This window comes from Megalops cyprinoides, chromosome 6, assembly GCF_013368585.1.
Source record: "Megalops cyprinoides isolate fMegCyp1 chromosome 6, fMegCyp1.pri, whole genome shotgun sequence".
In the NCBI taxonomy this organism is placed as follows: Eukaryota; Metazoa; Chordata; class Actinopteri; order Elopiformes; family Megalopidae; genus Megalops; species Megalops cyprinoides.
This window is the reverse complement of record NC_050588.1, coordinates 17,191,115-17,210,078: the sequence shown is the minus strand read 5'-3', so window position 1 is coordinate 17,210,078 and position 18,964 is coordinate 17,191,115. Positions and strand designations below refer to the sequence as shown.

The 18,964-nt window shown below is 44.0% G+C and overlaps 1 protein-coding gene across 3 annotated transcripts in view; it reads right to left on the bottom strand.

Moving 5' to 3' along the window:
* The window catches only part of LOC118779168 (voltage-dependent L-type calcium channel subunit alpha-1D-like), a 66,461-nt gene that overhangs the window by 32,239 nt on the left and 15,258 nt on the right, over positions 1-18,964 (bottom strand). For 2 of the 3 annotated variants that reach the window (XM_036531126.1, XM_036531127.1), the window contains exons 1-7: positions 9,730-9,859; positions 7,153-7,319; positions 6,724-6,876; positions 5,742-5,938; positions 4,411-4,514; positions 3,170-3,333; positions 332-419 (exon numbers count right to left, since the gene is read on the bottom strand). In XM_036531126.1, the coding sequence (XP_036387019.1) occupies positions 332-419; positions 3,170-3,333; positions 4,411-4,514; positions 5,742-5,938; positions 6,724-6,876; positions 7,153-7,319; positions 9,730-9,794 (938 nt within the window). In that variant the 5' untranslated portion in view covers positions 9,795-9,859. Of the gene's footprint in view, positions 1-331; positions 420-3,169; positions 3,334-4,410; positions 4,515-5,741; positions 5,939-6,723; positions 6,877-7,152; positions 7,320-9,729; positions 9,870-18,964 lie in introns of those variants that run through there. The other variant, XM_036531128.1, reaches the window with a different exon arrangement.

Genomic DNA, 18,964 nt, shown 5'->3' with positions numbered 1-18,964 from the left:
CACTTTGACTCTGAACACAAACACTTAAGCACGACCACTTCAGAGAAGTCTCAGTCACATCATTTTTGTATTTCTTACATGGGACAACAAGACAGGACAGCACTGGAAGGTTGACCTGTGAGGTAGATACACATTGTGGTGTGAGGTGGTTGTTGTATGAGAGAAGTGTTGTGGTCTGAGGGTAATGTTGTAGTTTGAGGCAGATGTTGTGTGAAAGAGATTTAGGTGTGAGAGGGACGTTCTGTGAAAGAGATATAGAGGTATGAGGGGGATGTTGTGTGAAAGAACTGTTGTGGTGAGAGGAGGATGTTGTGGTGTGAAGGAGACTCACCAGAGTGGGCCACAGCATGGGGTCTTCTCATCCTCTCCATTCACATTCTCTGTGTTGATGGATTCTGTCTCACTGGCAGGCATGCTCGCTGTGTTAAACAAACAGAGCGCACACAAAACAGGCTGCATTAAACAGAACGCACAGCAAACGCACAGGTGACACTCAGAACACACCCCAACCAGGCGTGAAGATATCAGACCCCTCAGTCCCCATGCAGAAATTCCCAGGAAACAGTCACCCAGGTGTCTATGCCAGAATTATGCACATTGAGATACATTCATTAACAAGAAAAAAAGGAAGCAGAAGGCCTTTTGTTTTGTTGAAGTATCTCGGATTTCTGTGTTTCTGTGTTTCTCAATACTGTTCATGCATTCTCAGATGTCAACATCAGTTTCCCAGAAGATCCACCCAATCCTTAATCCTGGATGAAAAACATCCAGAAGAAATTGGATCTTTGTAGATGAGGACGGATTTCTCAAATGTTCCATGACAGGGAGCACAGAGAGTGACCAAGCCTAGCTTCAGTCCATCTTCAGTGGTTCTCTGTGCACCAGAAGAACTCTACCATGTGTGATGCTTTGTGTTGAGTACAGAGTCCAGGGCTGCAGAGGAACGTGGGGTCACCCGGGGCTGCTGGTACAGTGACAGATCCCAGTGAAGACACACTCGGCATGACCGGCACGACTTCAATCTCACTGCTGCTCATCACTGAGAACTGAGTGCTGAGCTCTGCTTTTGCCATTATCTATAACACTTTATAATGGTAGGACAATCTGACATAGAGTTGGGATTTATACATCTATCAAGCACATTGCCTGCTGGATGAAACAGACACTCTCTTTGCCAGACCCATTTGTTCCTCTTTGTACAAAAAGGCCAGCATCTCTGTGATGCAAAAAGAAGTGGAAAACACAGAATGGGAAATAAAGGGAGGTGAACACAGTACTAGAGGGGGACTCTCTAGCATCATGGCATGCAAATCACAGCACCCAATCACCACACTGAATCACAGCAACACAGCGCTGCCAACACACACACACACACACACACACACACACACACACACACACAGAATGGACGCTGTGGAGCATGATTTACCATGTGTTTCAGATGACTGGCCGAAGAAGGCAAACCTGCCTTTCTTCTTCTCCATTAGGTCAGCCAGTGTGACCCCTTGATGTGAAATGCATGCAGATCCATGCATTCAGCAGATGGGAAAACACGGGACAAAATGAGTGGCTGTGGACACGGGTGAGAAGGACAACCACAAAGCAACAATGAACACAAGGAGAGGAAAGAGTATTAGTCATGGTCACGACTCCCAGTTAGTGCTAGTGCAGCCAAGAAGCTGGAATGCAAATCACAACACTCACATATATATGTTAGCATACGGTATCTGCCATGCTCATAGCAGACAGTGCACTGCACATGCCCAGGGCAGACACTGGACATGCTCACACAATGTAAGCTCTAGCTCCTCTCTGATGGTGGTGTTAAAGGTTGGTGTACAGCAGGGCCCTCTTCCTGGACCAGCTGGTGAATGTGAAGAACAATATGCTCTGCTGTGCGCTAACACTTCACAATCGTGTTTTATGAAACCCTCTACACACAGCAATAACAAGCAAACACTTTTTTCTAGCTTTCTAAGGGACCACCACAGGAGAAAATGAGACAGCCCACAGGAGTCACATCATGGAGCAGCTGGGCAGCAGAGATGCACACTTTCTTAATGTGATGAATTTAACGTTGCATTCCAGTGCGGTCATAGGGGGTGTGATAGCAGGAAACTGGACCTTCCACAGGTGACAAGTCCAAGGTATTCCATTCATCTTAGATACTGCTTAATTGCAACAGTAGTCATTTGTTCATTCACATTTACATTACATGTATTCATTCTTCAAAATGTGCATTATTTAAATCCACCCGTCAGTTATTTCGAATCACTGTGGTTCTGTTGTCACCTCAGCAGTGAGCAATTACAGGTCCAAGCCCAGCCTAAACATTATCTCCCTATATTAGCCAGTGTTATAGGTTATATAGGTTATATGTGATGGATATGCTGCTTTTGACCCTTAGAGGCTATCACTGGAAACGTGATGGACAGGCAGCAGAGCAGTCCTAGAGCAGAGACATCTCTTTTAAAAGAAGCCGTACCAAATGCTTAATTGTCCTGTCAGGATGTCTTTGAGTAAAATAAACCACGTATACACACACATGCACACACATACCGACAGACAGACCTATACTGGAATTGGCTATGTCTCTAAATTCTCACTCTCAGGGACAGACAGAAGAGCCATGTTCAGAGGTGCTGTTAGGGGAAATGCTGTTACAGGAGCATTACAGAGATATCCTCCATGTTCAGAAACTGATGAAGCTACAGAGATTGACCACCTGTAATCTTAAAGCAAATGACAATACCTACAGGGTCCCTCCTGGAGAATGTAGCTGGCAGGCACACAAGTGTGGTAAACATGGTTTTTCAATAGATTGAACAGTATTAAAGCGTGGTTTCTCATATGATTGAACTGTACGAAAGCAGGGATCCTCACACTAAATCCACTCTGATGTTAATACACTGTAGGCCTATTATGCAGCGCTCAATGCTCTGTTCAACTGACAAGCTACAGCACTCACCCCTGTATCCTTTGATTAAAAGATAATATAACTACTACAAACACAGGAGTAAATCCTCATTTGTGTGACATTGTATGTACAGTGTGTGAGTGTGTTGTTTGCGCATATACTGTCTGTGTGATTGAGCATGTGCATGGTTTGTGTGTGTGTGTGTGTGAGTGTGTGTGTGTGTGTGTGTGTGTGTGCGTGTATGTTACTCACGGTTGCGTGTGCCGTCCCCATCCTCCTCATTCTCAGGGTCGATATCCTCGGCCTGAGTGATCCAGTCCAGGTAGCCTTTCAGATCCTCCTCCAGCTGCTGTTTCTCCCGCAGCTTCTGGAAATCTCCACGGGCCTTAGCCTTCTCTCGCTCTTTAGAGAACTCTCTGTGGGAAAGAAGCACACAGTCTTACACAGCTTTTACACAGATTATGCACAGTTAATGTACAGTCTATGAAATGCACATGCAGTCTATGTTCAGTTATGCACATTAGTCTATATGTAGTCATACATTGTCTATACAGTCAAACATAGCCTGCATGGAGCTATAAATAAATACTGGGAACAAATCAAACTCTCTCTCTCTCTCTCTCTCTCTCTCACACACACACACACACACACACACACATACACATACACACATACATGCAAGAAGTTATATTCTAAAGGAAACACTGAAAGGACTGATTATTTTCCTAAACCAAAACATTTATAAATGCAAACAAGTTTTACTGCAACCCAAACCACACAGAGAGACAAAAGATTTATACATGGCCTTGTTGTTAAATCTGTAAGTCAGTATGGACCATATTATGTAAGAATCACTGTTAATAAGAATTAATAAGAATTATTTCCCAATGCTGCACCAGCTCTCCCCCTTCATGTCCCCTTCCCCCTGTATAATCCCAGGTATGACTCCTGTGCTGCTGTGCTCCTCAGGTGTTAATTCTGCCGGAGGTGCAGGAGCTCACTTCCTGTTCTTTGTTTCCAGTGCATGTCCTGTATGGTGGTCTTAGGTGGTGCTGTTTAGCAGCTCTGCACTCAGAGGGGCATGCAAAGCTTAGGCAAACAGCACCCCACACGCCACAGCAATCCTTCCTCCCTTACCCACTCAGAACACCCAGAACCAGGTTAAGCACAAAAAAGGAGCCCAGAATGATCAGACTAACAAAGTAGATCCAAGGAGTTTCCCATCCAATGGCGTCATTAACCTGCAGGAACCCAGAGCAGCTTGTTAGAGGCCTGTCCTCACAGTACTGTCACAACAGCCTTTTCCTCTTGCTGGCTCCCCCTGCTGGCCAGAGCATGCACTGCATGGCAGGAGCAGCGCTGAGGAGAGTGCTCACACAGGGCAAAACCACAGTCAATGAGCCCTAAGCGTTCGTCATAGAGAGGTCCTGCCCACTGAAGGAAGGGGCTAACTTGACGGACGCACTTCCTGGAAGAAGAGAGGAACTGCTTACCCGCTCAACACACCAAGAACAAGGTTTAGAACAAAAAAGGATCCGAAGATGACCAGACTGACAAAGTAAACCCACGGCAGCTCAAGGCCCATGGCATCGTTCATCTGAAAGAGCAGAGGGAGTGGAGAGCAAAGAAAGAGATTCAGAGCACCAAACACACAGAGAGAAAGCACAGGGAATCCACATCCCCCCAAAGAAACAGTGCACCTGGGAATCATAGCAAAACCACAGAAGTCTGACAAGGATTCATTATCAGAGCATTTTCAACTTTCATCACTAAACTTGGCCCACAGACTCACCTGCTGTGCTATTCAGTCCAATTCATTTGTAAATAATTCAATTTCACCATCTGAGTAACCTCATTTTCAGGTGACTGTGCTTATCTCTACTCCTCAAATGAAGGACAGGGGCTGATTTTCTATAAGCCATCTAAAGCACACCGCTGTCATGCTGGAGTTCCACATTATTGTTTCCATTATACTGATACATTACTAAGCTTTATCTAAACTACAATTGTATTGAGGGCAAAATTATGTATTAAGCAAACTGAATAATTTGGGTGAATATCACTGCCCTTTAAAACTGACCATACTGTAAACACTACTGACCTTCAGCCTGACCTTCATACAAACACTAATGACCTTCAACCTGATCTCCAAGCAAACACTTCTAACCTTCAATCCAACCATCACAAAAAACTACTGATCTTCAATCCAGCCTTCCTGCAGACTCTATTGACCTTTTTCTAGTGGGAAAAGTCTTAATTTATCAAGGGAGAGAAATGATTGGTTCAGTTATCTTTCTAATTAGCACTGTAATTTCTCTCACTTTCTCCACCAGCCCTTATTTCACACTTTCACGGTAAAGAGTTGACCTCTTTCCAGAGAGCTGCGTGCATTGTCAAACACAGACAGGCAGCACCAACCTCTGTTCTCTGCACATGTCCTGCATGAGAATTCTACCCAATGTTCCTTTTACTCCTCAGGGAGAGAACATGTTCTGAGAGGTAAGTTTTTGCTTTGTATCTGTAATTTCATTTGTATCATATAAATGAATGTATAATACACAGGAAATGTAGGTTAGCATCTTATGGCTGATTTCCTTCAGTGGGTGGTAAAGGTAACGTAAAGCTGTGAAAGCAGTTTTGGTTTTATTCATCTGAAATGCACCCTTATCTCCTCATTGCCATGGCAACCAGGAGTTAGACAGCAAAAAAAGCACAGAGAGAGAGGCTGAGAGGAAGGGGGTGGGGACTCGTCCAATATAGCATGTCATTCCACCACTCAGCATGCAGAGAGAGGCAGGAGGTGAGGCAGGGGGTGGGGACTTACCCAATACAGCACATCAGTCCAGCCCTCCATGGTGATACACTGGAACACAGTCAGCATGGCAAAGGCGAAGTTGTCGAAGTTAGTGATGCCACCGTTGGGGCCGTGCCAGCCTTCTTTGCATACAGTACCGTTAATGGGGCACTGGCGCCCGTGACCTGAGACTGCACATGGTGCAGGTTCCTCCTCCGCTATAATGTCTGCGGGGCAGAGAGAAAATTTAAACGGGGAAAAGAAATTTACACACTTATGAAATGGCCATGTGTAACACCCTTTACATTACACTGCCTCACTATGTAACACCCTCTACATTATATTGCCTTACTCTTTCAAACTGACAGCACAGATCCAACACACGTAGATCAGCATCAGGAAAACTCAGGTTAAAACAAAATACATTTTTTTGTATATCAATCAGAAACTCTGGCAGTATTTCAAACGTGCAATACAGCAGAACCTCATGAGTTGCAGGGAATATCTTGCAGAAATGGCTGTGACTTCAGATCAATCACTACTAATCCCACAGGGGATTTGTTTTAAAGAAGAAACAACATTTTCCAAACAAAACAAAGTTATAATGCAAAGGTCACTAATGTGCATGTTTACAAAAAAAACATATGAACATGTAATGTAAAAAATAAATGTCAGAGACTGTGGATTAGTGTGGCACTCTGTGAGGGCAATGTGGGGAACAAGGCACACTTCGGGGTGGGAATATTCAGAACTGCAAACTGAAAATCTGCAAGTGAGGAGGGAGCCCTTTATATTGTACATGAATGAAAAAAACGGACTTAATGGCTGATGTTGAGAACCTCCTCTCAATCTCTGTGAGAGAGAACAGGAAAAAACACTCATGATGACATTAACAGTGATGATGATAATGACATTATTATGATTCTGTAAATAATGATGTTGGTTATGATGATAGCGGTAAAGGTGAAGGCTGCAACTAATTTTTCATTTTTACTGTGGCGGTTAGACCTACCTGTACCAGGAAAAAAACATGTAGCGTGCATTTTCCCGATGAAAAGCTCCAGTCCTATGATGGCATAGATGATGATTACAAACAGTACCAGGAGGGCGATGTGCAGGAGGGGGACCATGGCTTTTATAATGGAATTCAACACAACCTGTAAACCTAAGAGACGAAGCAAGAGCATACTGAGAGAAGGCAGGAGCACAACGGGAGGGCAGAGACACACAGAGAGGGTAGGGATACACCAGGGGGGCAGAGGTAGGCTGAGAGGGGCGGGAACATGTAGAAGACAAGGATATGCCAGGAGGGCAGAGATATACAGAGAGTGTGGGGGTATGCCGTGAGGGTGGGTTTACACAGGGAGGGCAGAACCACACAGAGAGCTGGGCTTATACAGGATGGGTGGGGGCAGAGAGAGCAGGGACACGCAGCACTCACTGGGCACTCCTGAGACCAGCCGCAGGGGCCGTAACACACGGAACGCTCGGAGCGCTTTCACATCAAAGCCGCCCGGTTTCCCCCCGTGGCCGTGCGCCGACGGTTGGGTCCCTGCTGCATCCGGCTCTTTGTCTTTGGTTAAAACTTCCAAGACAACACTAAATAACCTGCAACAAAAAATTCATATTGCACTGAACAACCTAAAATGCCATATTATAATAAATAACCTGCAAAAAATCTATTATTACATTAAATAACCTCCCATAACATCCCATAACATTACACTAAAATAACCTGCATTACATCATACACCTTTGTTCCAGCCAGGTTCTTGACAGAACTAATTACAATGCAGACTGGAACAGTTCTGAAGCTGCTGCAGACAGAGCTGGAAGAGCTCAGATGAACTTCAGTCATGAACAAAGTCAAGAAGAAAGTCAAGATCAGCTTTCTTGGTTCACAGCCAAAAAAAAAAAAAACACACTCTGTTCAGACACATGCCAAAATGCGCAGTTGCAACAGTTGAAGTAAGTAAAATATTCAGTAAAGATATATCAAAATCTAAGATCAGGTGAAAATACTAAAGCCTCTAAGATAATGAGTAACCAGAAAGATTCCTGTGGCCAGCCAGTCATAATCATTCATTCATGTGGTATATGTCATCATTAAAATGTGTAAATTGCTTCTGGAAGAAGGAAGGTCTGTGTCCTTATTGACATGAGCACACCACGCACATGCCCATGCTGCAGGCCCGTAGTGCTCTATGGGTAAAATGGAGAAATAACTGACAGCATCAGAACAGTCTCTCCTCCCCTCTGTCCTTATTCTCTCTCTGTTTTGGTATTTACCCCCCCTCTGTCCTGATATTATCCCCATCCCGGGTCTGTCCCAACATTAACCCCTTTCACAATATGATACAGGTGCACATTATGATAGGAGGTGGCCCTGGTCTTGGTCCAGACAAGAAGAGAAAGAAGAAGCACATTGATGCTTTTGCAGGCAGGTTAAATCCAGCACAGGCTACCCAAAAGCCTGAACCCACCCAGCACTTTGGCAGGGGTAGATTAATGATGCGGTGCACTGGGGTGAGAGTCCTCTGAGACAATGAGGCTCCAGCTGCCTGAAAAAAGCTGCTCTCTAGGGGGACCTCTTCCCAAAATCTGACCACTGGAAGTCATGCGCCACTTCGAAACCATGCTAGAAAACCCCAGACAGCGCCTCTGCACCCTACATCCTCCAAAAGAGATGCTCACTTCGGAGGAACTTTGAACAGGGGGCCGGGGGACTCTGCATCTTATTAGCGTTCGCACATCGCCACACACCACAGATTGAAAGCAGGAGCTCCTCCACTTTGGCTTGACAGGGTGGTGATCTTCTCTGTGTGTCACTCTACGAGAGCTGACCTAGCAATGCGCTGGACTGTGTGTTTATTAAAGGGGAGAGAGAGTGAGAGAGATAAGGAAAGAGAGAGAGGGAGAGAGAGGAGAGAAGTAGGGAAAGAGGAGAGAGGGAGAGAGAGGAGAGAAGTAGGGAAAGAGGAGAGAGGGAGAGAGAGTGGAGAGAGAAAGAGAGAGCGAGAGAGCGAGAGAGAGTGACTCACTCTTCTTGCAGAGCGATTTATTTGTTATCTGGGCCACATATCTGCATGTTTAATCTGAGAACAGGGGGTCACACTGGAGCAAGTATTCAGTGATACAGGGGTACAGGGTACAGGGTGTAGGGGTTCAGCAGCATGGAGTACAGTGGTATATGGGTATGGGGTACATGGATATAGCAGTATCAGGTATACGGACACAGTATCCTGCGATAGAGGAGTATGGAGGCATTCCCTACACCCCAGCCCTTCTGCACAAATGCAGTGATTTTCATGGTGAGACAAGCCTAATATTTCCAACTGGCAATTCTGAATGGGGGACTGCAGAGAAGGGAAAAGGGCATATTCACATATATAGGAGACATTCTCATTTACTGGGTGATAGCATCATAAGCTGATGATAGGGCCAAGTTGTGACTCCCTGATATCTGTGTTCTTTGTCTTGCTTTCACCCCTATCACAATCATACCTACCACGCACATACATATGCACTCTAACAAGAGCAGAGCATCCCTGTTCTTCACCAAGCACTGCATGAACACATTTATATGTACCAAGCTGTGCACGAGCTTCAAGAACAGTCCCTGACAAAGTGTGATGAATGCTTTATATGGCCAACCAGATACTCTTACTGAGTTCAGGATTTTTCAGGGGAACTGTAGATTCAAGTGAATGTTTTACCCATGAAAAAAGATCAAACCTTGCAAAACCTTTTTTTTTAATGTATATTCATACAGTTGATCCTGATGCTGAATTTTGTCTGGTCTCTCACCTGCGACCTGCCCAGCATGGTTAAACCTACCAGATCCGAAGCGCCACCAGCGCCATAGCTTCTGGAACCCTAAAGGACACAAGCCTCCCTAATGACAATATGGTCAGAGCACACTGGGAAGAACACTGTCCATCACTACATTCAGCAGAGGCCCTGGATACCTTGAGCAGCCAGAACAGGAAAAACAGAGACAATGAGAATGCGTACTTACCCTATGACTACAATTACAAAATCCAGCATGTTCCAGCCGTTTCTCACATAAGCATTCTGGTGCATCACTAATCCATATGCTATAATCTTCAAAAAGGTTTCAATTGTAAAAATGATGAGGAAGGCATATTCAACCGTTTCCTGGAAGAGAGAGACATAAAAAGAGAGAGAACATTATAGAAATTAAATTATTACTGCCATTTATAATCAGTGGACTGACTGATATACTGATGTTATACCTGTTTTCAGCCCTCTTTTGTGTTATATAAAAAATAAAAAACAAAACTCCATTGATAGAGGTACATTCTTTTAAAAATGCTTTTTTCCTTTTTATGTAACCTTGTTAGGAATTGTCAGGTGCTTATTTGATGTCAACCTGTGTACTTGCTAAGAGCACTGAAGTGAGACAAATACGATCCTTCTAAATACTTGCACGTAGCGAATGGCTATTTTTTGCACCACACTGAAGTGGATGCTCATTGGAACGTAAATGCTATTACACTGACATCATTCAAGCAATTTGCAAGCATCTGATGAACTGCAAGGTGCCTAAGAATGATATTGCTAGGGGTACTTGCTGGTAAACCAGCCCTCCCCTAGCCCAGCGAAATGAGGTCAATTTTTTGTGCCGCTGTGCCGCTCTAACTGTTAGCAGATATCCTGGCCAAGTAGTCCAGGCTGTACTCAGCCTGCACTCAAGACAAATGCTTTGCTGACTAAGCCACCTGGGTGCCCTGAGATATGATCTTCTGTTAACATTTTGGTCAATATGGAAAAATCAATCTCACTTATCGAGTTCAAACAATCAAAGCCTTCTCCCTCATTGGTCACCCCTTCTGAGTCAATAAAACAATACTCAATCAATACACTCAGAGTTGATACTCGGATGTAACATTATACGGATCCAGTAACAGGACGCCGATGTCAGAATATAACTGAACTGCTGGCAAGTCTCACTCTCAAACTCTCCAGGACAGAGGGTACACATTTATTCATTGTTTTGCTTGATTGTATGAGTCAGTGAAACAAAGTTAAAACTGCTGGCATGGCTTAAAGCCAGTGTAGATGAGGGACATAGCAGGGGAGGCGTGCTCTATAGCCAGAGTAGGGAAGGGGCATTAACAAAAATAACACACAAGCATATGCATACATAGACGAACACTGACACTCTCAGACACATACACACAGGTCACACTTTTTAGATAGTTCATACTGTGTGAAACAGCAGTCCCAGGCCATTCTTCAAAAGAAGAGCTGGAGTATGTTTAGCTGAGCCAGTGCTGCTGCGCTAACACACAAGGAGAGATTACTGCAGTACTCTACCCGGAACACACCACTGGGACCTTTCTGCTCTTACATAAACAGCAGCCAGAAAAGGGCAGCTAGAAGTCTCTATTATCTGCTCACATTCATTCATAAACATGAACCAGCCTTACTGTAATAAGGCATTACTGCACCATCACCAGGCTGGCTCATCGTCACACACACTGGGATTCATCTAACTGCATGTGGCTAAGAAACCTTTGCAGAGAATCCAGCTCTATCACAATAAAGCAAGCCTGTTCCTGATCACATGGACCTGAGGGCCATGACTTAGTGTGGAGTAGTGGTTAGAGCGCTGGACTCTGGAGCTGAGGGTGGCAGTGTGGAGTAGCAGTTAAAGAGCTGGACTCGACCTGAGGGTTGTGGTTACTGTGAAATAGTAGTAACTGCATCGGACAATGTACAGTCATAGCTAAAGAGCTGATCTCTGCACTTGAGGGCCATAGTCAATGTTGAGTAGTCGTTAGAGCACCGGAATTTGGACCTGGTGGTCGTGGGCAGCAGTGTGGAGTAGTGGCAATGAGTTCTTTCCCTTGTTTGCTCCAATATGTGCTGTGCTGTGTTGTTAACATGAATAGGTGTATTATAGATTGAAATGCAATTTGATGACATATAACGTTACTGGACCAGGAAAATGGGGAAAACAAAATCAGATGGATTCTCCTTCTTTATGTTTTCAGTGGATGCATCACATGGTATAAAATAATTAAAAAGGGAAATTCAAATTTGTAAAACTAATGAAGCAAGTGCAAAGAATTACATCATTATTATTGTTCTTCTTATCATCATTAATTGTCTGCAATGAACTCTGGGAAATAAAAGGTCTGTTTAATTTCAGATCTTCACACAAGGGAGAGAGTGTCTGTAATGCCCTGCTGCTGCCTGTCACTTTTTATGTATAGTAATGCCAAAAACTGTCCACTAGAGGGAGCCTATGCAGAAACTATTTGAATTAAATGGACAAGGCTCTGCAGTCTGTGACTGCACCTCTTTTGAATGTGATTCTGTAACTGAACACCGCCTGGTCCTGGTGATGAGTTTGGCCAAACACCAGTTAGTTTGTGTCTCCACTGCGCAGTAATTAACACAGTCCCTTCAGATAATCTGCCATCATAATGCCGTTCTACCCGAGGAGGGATTTTATGCAGCGCTCCAGGTGAGACTGTACCTAAAAGGAGACATTAGTAAGGTGATCGCTTTAAAAACACACACCGCAGGAGCCTGGAGGACAGGAACACGTACACCAGGCTACTCAAACACCTGGAAGAGTTGCATGTGACAGGTGGCTTTCGGAGTTGCTCTGAGGTGAGATGAATAATAAAGAAGGATGACTGCATTCACCCAGGGTCACACTATTACACAGAGGCACTGGGCCACTTCCAGGCCTGTCCCTCTCATTCTCACATTGGTAGAAACCACAGCATTCCTTTTGTGTCCATTTGCTGTAAGAGTTTTTTATAAAGTAATGCCAAACAATCACCTATGCAAACTAATAACTAGTAACAACTAGCTTGGATATTTCAAATAATTATTCTGACTGTATGGAGTTTGGTGTTCTGTCTTCTGTTTGTGTCTGTCTTTGCTGTCTGGTGTTATGTCCTCTATTGGTATCTTCCCATGCCAAATGAATTGATTCATTTATTTCCTGATTTTCCGCTGCCCTTAATTACACCTGCTCTTCATCATTAGTTGGTTACTATAAAAAAGGGTGGCTCGCTTCAGCATTGCAGTTAGCATACGAAATGGTGACTTGGTCTTAAACTATGGCAGAAATACCGATTTGCCATCTTTCTGTTACTGTCACTGTGCACTGAGACTGCTCTGTGGGACGCTTCTCTGAGTTTAAGCCCAGCCAGATCTCTATTGGCTGGGAGGCTCCTGAGCCAGGTCCCTATTTGGTGGGAGTCTCTTGATAACAATCAGCTTCTGCTGAACACACGACCAACAGCCACCGCGTTTCTGCGATGGCCTCGGGATCTGAGAGATGGCTTTGTGTCTGGAGTGCGCTGATAACATTAGACACACACGTTTTAACTCTGTGAATACAAGCACTCTCGTCCCTCAGAGAGCAGTGGATTGCCCTCTTCTGCTCTTTGAATGGCAGACAATGAAGAATCTCCAGTCTGCAGGCTGTGTTTTACCAGCATTTAAATAACCCACTTAGGCTCGCGTGAGGGAGTCTTTGCTTCTTAAGGGAAAGGTTGACTTTAGGTTGAGCTCATGGTCCCCTCCATTTTCAGCAGGAAGGTCAATGATCACATTTACATGCAAACCTCATGTTAAGATCAGAGTTGGTATGTATGGAAATACTCAGATTTAGGGAACGTTACCAAGAAGATGTTTACTGTAAATGCCTAATCAAACTTCCCATTAATAGTCTTGTTCACATGCAAATGAAAGTATTCTAAATAACATCAGGCATGTGTGGATGATTACTATGCTTGACAACAGATGACAGCAAAAGACGACGATGTACACCTTTTCATTGGCTTACATTCTCGAAGAAATACTGCATGTGCCACACTGAAACACATGCAGGGTTTGGATGAAACTGCACAGTGGGGATTTCTGGTAGCGAGATGCAGTCTGACATTCACAGATGCAGATTGGAGAGCATCTTTTTATATGTCTTCACAGGATGCAGGGGGTCCTGCCACCACACTGGTACCATCTACACAGCTACAACGCATCCATGCTCCTGTGCACACGGTTACAATGAAAATACGCTCTGCCTCTTGTGATGCATGTAAGAACACACACCTCCCTGAGACACAGGAGCATTGGAGCTATCTGACCCACTGCAGGTTTCATACCCTTTTCACCCATTTTACATCAGTGATCGGGATCTACTATCTCTTTGAAGTTGTCTTTTCTGCATGTTCTGTTAGTCATGCCTGATAAAGCCCCATCTGCATGTTTTGTTAGTCATGACTGATGGAGACTCTTCTCCTTGTTCTGTTAGTGATGTCTTATTCAGTCTGTCATACATGTTCTGTTAGTCATGCCATATGCAATCTCTTGCACATCTTTTGTTAGTCATGGATGTAGGTCCATCAGCATGGACCATAGTTTTATCAAATTAGTAATCTATGTAGTGCTTTATCATCAACCAAAATGATTTCAAAGGTAAACTTTCATTACCTTTTTTCACCAATTAATGTTCAGTTTCAGTGCCTTCCAGCTGGGCCGCAGTATGGAGCAGGAGATTCTCAGAGTCCCCTGGGACCGATATTACTATACATGACCTAGCATGCCATTTCACGTCATACAGCACTGGCACTTTTGCAGTAAATAAATGATGATGATAAATGCTGTCAATCATACATGCTGTCATATGTAACTGGTGTGTGATAAGCATTGCTGTCATCTGCCCTTTTAAATGGTGAAACGTGAAGCTTGTCTCGTTTTAACTGCGCCAAGAGTGTCTATATCCTGTACATACATAACAGTCACATTTGCATAAGAAATAGATTAATCATCTTTCAGAAGTGGATGATGCTTTGGTTTGTGTGTGAAAGACTGAGGAGACATATTTTAAAGTGCACTGTGTTTAAGTGCTTTAGAAATGCAATCTTTGTTATGCATATCTGAATTTAAATTTGACAAAGACAGAGAACCAGAGAGAGACCACAGGTGAAGGTGACACAGAGAAATAGAGAAGGAGAGAAAGAAAGACTGAGACAGTGAGAGAGAGGGGCAGAGGTGTGGCATGTGCTATTTGATTCTTTCACACACACACGCACATGCACACACACATGCTTGGATACATACACACGCACAGACACACACATACACACATACACATACATAGACATACACCAGTGAGCATCCTGACACACCAGGTATGTTCTTGGAAGCTACATGATTAAGATGCTGCTTGTTGAGTCAGTGTCATGGTCAGGGTTGAACAGACAGGGGCAGCTGCTTATGTTACAGTCAGCATCATATGACAACCATGCTGGGACAGGAAAAGCAGGTGAACAGAGACAACAACAATCCACATGGACAGGTGTGTATGTGTGTGTGTGTGTGTGTGTGTGCGTGTGTGTTAGAGAGACTATGTATGTGTCTGTGTGTATATGTATGAAAGAGAGACACTGTATGTGCACGTGTGTACAAATGTGTGCATACATATGAAAGAGAGAGGGTGTGTATATGTGTGTGCGTGCATGTGTCACCCAGATGTCACACCACAGCAGTGTCATTTGAAAGCACCGCCACCGTTCCACCTGAGAGTAGAGTTACCTTTGAGTGTACTCAGCTCTCAGAGGTCAGTATGACAGTGAATTTGGAAAGGAGATACTACTGTCTGGGAGGGACTGTTTGGTTCCCTTGTTAATATAAGAAACAGCACTGTCACTGTTTATAAGCACCAAATTTGTTAATGCACAAAACCAAATACTGAGAGCTGTGGCATCATAATCCTCCATCTTCAGCTGTAAGTACAATATAAACCACAGCCAAATGAAACACTATCAGTCGTTTAGACCTTGAACTGGGGTGGGCCTATTACAGATGTTTCCACTCAGCCTTTCTAACAACACTGGACACTGGGACCAGTGGTTTTGACTAGTGCTTTTGTGGCTCCATACTGATCTGCGATCAGTGCTTTCAGCTGGCTGATGTGCTGCACCATGGTGCTTTGCTGCTCCGTGTTGTACTGGGGCCTCTACTTCTGGCTGCCTAGCGTGCTCTGTGTGTGGCCATTAGAGAGACACTCCTGATCAATTGGTCACTCAGCAGGAGACAGAACAGCTGCCTGCAGGTCTCTGTAATCAGACATTTTGCACTCTCTTGTGGGTGTGCACATACCTGCAAGCATGTGTGCACACACAAGTGTCTATTGAACTCGGCAGGGAAAATACAGGGTCCTTACTGTGAGCTGGCAAATAAATAGTCTGCATCAATCAAATCAATATATAAACTGACAGACAAACAGACACCAAGACTGTTCCTCCATTACAGTCCACATCACAGTACCCTATTCAAATCTAAGAGCAGGAACGAGGGGGGTCATTAACAAGGGGTCATTAACAAGGGGTTTTTCAGTGGTAATACCCGTACTTATCTCATTAGTTCCCCAGGAAGCAAAGCACTCTTTGGCACCAGAGTGCCGGTCGGCTGTCTCTTCCTACTTCCTGTGCTCAGACCTGTCAGATTCCCAGTCACAGCAGCAGGGTTTGTGTGTGCGCCAGCCACACGGCATTGTAGGATACCCACTCATATGACTTTCATATAGACTATAAATACCACTCAAATCTTCTGATTTTACAGTACTGATTGACCTTGAACTGCATTAAATTCTACAATAATGTTAATGTTTTCTGCAGAATTGTGCTTATTTATGTGTGGGAGGGCAGCTGGCTGTTTGCAGTGGGGGAGGAAAAACAGTAAAAAGGTGGACATTCTAAGATGTTTACATTTTTTCCCTTGCTCACAGTGTGAGCAGGTTTAGTTGTGAGTGTGTGTATGTGTGTGGGTGTGTGTAGTGAGGAGGTGGGGGTGCACAGTAATAATGTGCAACTGAAAGACACAGGATCATTTTAATTTCTATTTCAAGAAAAAGATCAGTAGCTCATCAAACCATCTTCCATTTTGCATTGCATGTTTAAACCATGATTTTGGGGTCAGTTTGGTTTGAAATAAAAAATGGAAAATTAGATTGAAATGGTCAAATTATTGTGAGGTCCAACAAAACAGTATTCCCATCACTGTGCCTGATGCAAAGAGTCAGAGTATCTGAAAACTAAATAATAAAAGGATTGTCTGAAAATGATGACTTTTTACAAGGAAAGCATATGTTGGAGATTCTGCATTCCAGAATACCATTATTCAGTAACCTTCTCCTCTGACATTTGTGTTATTAATTAGAAACATACATATCAATTCAACTGCTTATGGTATCCTGTCCGAGTCTGTGCTGTTTCCTTTGTTGATACCCTGCACATTCCACAGGGGAGACAAAGAAGCGCATGGGCTGCTCTATTATTGGGAGTATTGTGGGCTTCAACAAACAGAGATCACACACCTCAGACAATGACTGTTTGTGCAACGATCCAGTTATGAAACTTGCCTCAGACCACAAACACAGGTACCTGCATTTATGTACAGACTGTCTCTTCAGAAGTCAAACCGTCTCTTCAGGCAAGAGTGCTGGCAGAAGAGATGAATCCAGCACCTCTGCTACACACTACAGCCTATACTGTACACACTCATACTGCACTTCCCGCAATCCATTTCATGGCATCATTCTGAAATATCACAGATTATGGTAAACTGACACAAAAGCCTGCTTTGTCCTTTTATTTGAGGAAACAGCACATTCTTCACTTTGATCTCCACTGCTACAGACACACACACACACACCCTAACTTACAAACATCCTCACACACTAAAGCCCAAACTAAAACCCTCACAGACACCCACACACACTAGGGCAAACATACACACACAGATACACACATGCGTGCACATTCACACGTGTACATACACACAAAGACAACGATCAGACCTCCCAAAAGTGAGTATCAAAAAAAAGTAATAAAATAAACCATATGATTCTGTGAGCTGTGTTCCATCAGCACAGAATAGAACACCTTTGAAAGCACTGACCTTCCCCAATGCATATCAGCCAACCAAAAATCACCTTCATTCCAGAGCTATGAAAGACAGAGGATAGTGTTAGCAAATAGTGAGAATCCTCGAGTCCTGCTGGAAGGGCTGGGAGATGTAAGGTTCCACTAAAGAGGATTCAGTCATCTCTAGCTGTGTTGCACACTGCTATTTTTAGCACCATTATGTTCGAGTAAATAATCATATTTAAGGACTCCTCCGTGTCGGGCTGAGCATGATGCAGAGTCAGTGATGAGCCAGCAGGCGCCGCTGTCAACCAGCATTGATCAGGCATGGGGCTTTAGGGAGGCCGGGAGACACAAGGAATCTTTACTGCAAAAAACCCTCTTTAACACTCAGCTCCTGAAGAGGAGCCTCCATCTATACAAGGGAAACATTTCACACAGCATCTTTTATCTGCTTAGCTGACACCCTTATGCAGAGCACATCTACTGATACAGCCACAGGAACATTTTCCCAAGTTCGAATTATTACCTTACTTATGAGCACAACAAGACCAGCACCCAGGATTTGAACTGGCAACCTGTGGCTTAATAAGCCTTATCCATTTCGCCACGCAGCCTCCCTGGTGAATGCAGTATTGCTAAATGCAGATGAGGAATGTGAGAGGGAGAAGGTGTAAAAAGACTGAGAGGTGACATTCAGTGGGCCTAGTGGGTTTGTGTTCTATAGAGAGTGCTCATGGTAATAATCCCAGGGAGGATTAAATCCATAAAGCCATACACCCCCCACTGTTTACACATCCCATGTCATCCCATCCCAAAGACCAATTACAGCTCAGCAACGTCTGACTTGTCGATTCAGTATTGTGGAAAGACGAATCACAGCTTAGCCATTGGCCTGTTCACAACTGCTAAAAAACCAATCACAGCTCAGTGACTGTGGCTCATGGTGTATGTGACACTAACAGACTCACACCTGACCCCTGATCTACCCCTACTCCCAAACAACCAGTCCAGCGGCCATACACATTGTCCTCTTATCTGATAATGATCCAACACCCTATGACTTTTATTAGCGGATTTATAACAGACTTCTTATCCAAATAATAATTTCAGTTTACACTAACATTTATTAATTTGGCAGATGCTTTTATCCAAAGCAATCTACAAGTGAGGCAGAGTTTCAGTTAAAAAGCCCAGGTGACCATGCAGCCCTCCAAGACTGGACTGCTCCCCATCCCAACATACACAGCTGCTCCATGTGAGCTCTCTCTCTCTCTCTCTCTCACTCTCCCTCTCTCTCTCTCTCTCTCTCTCTCTCTCTCTCTCTCTCATACA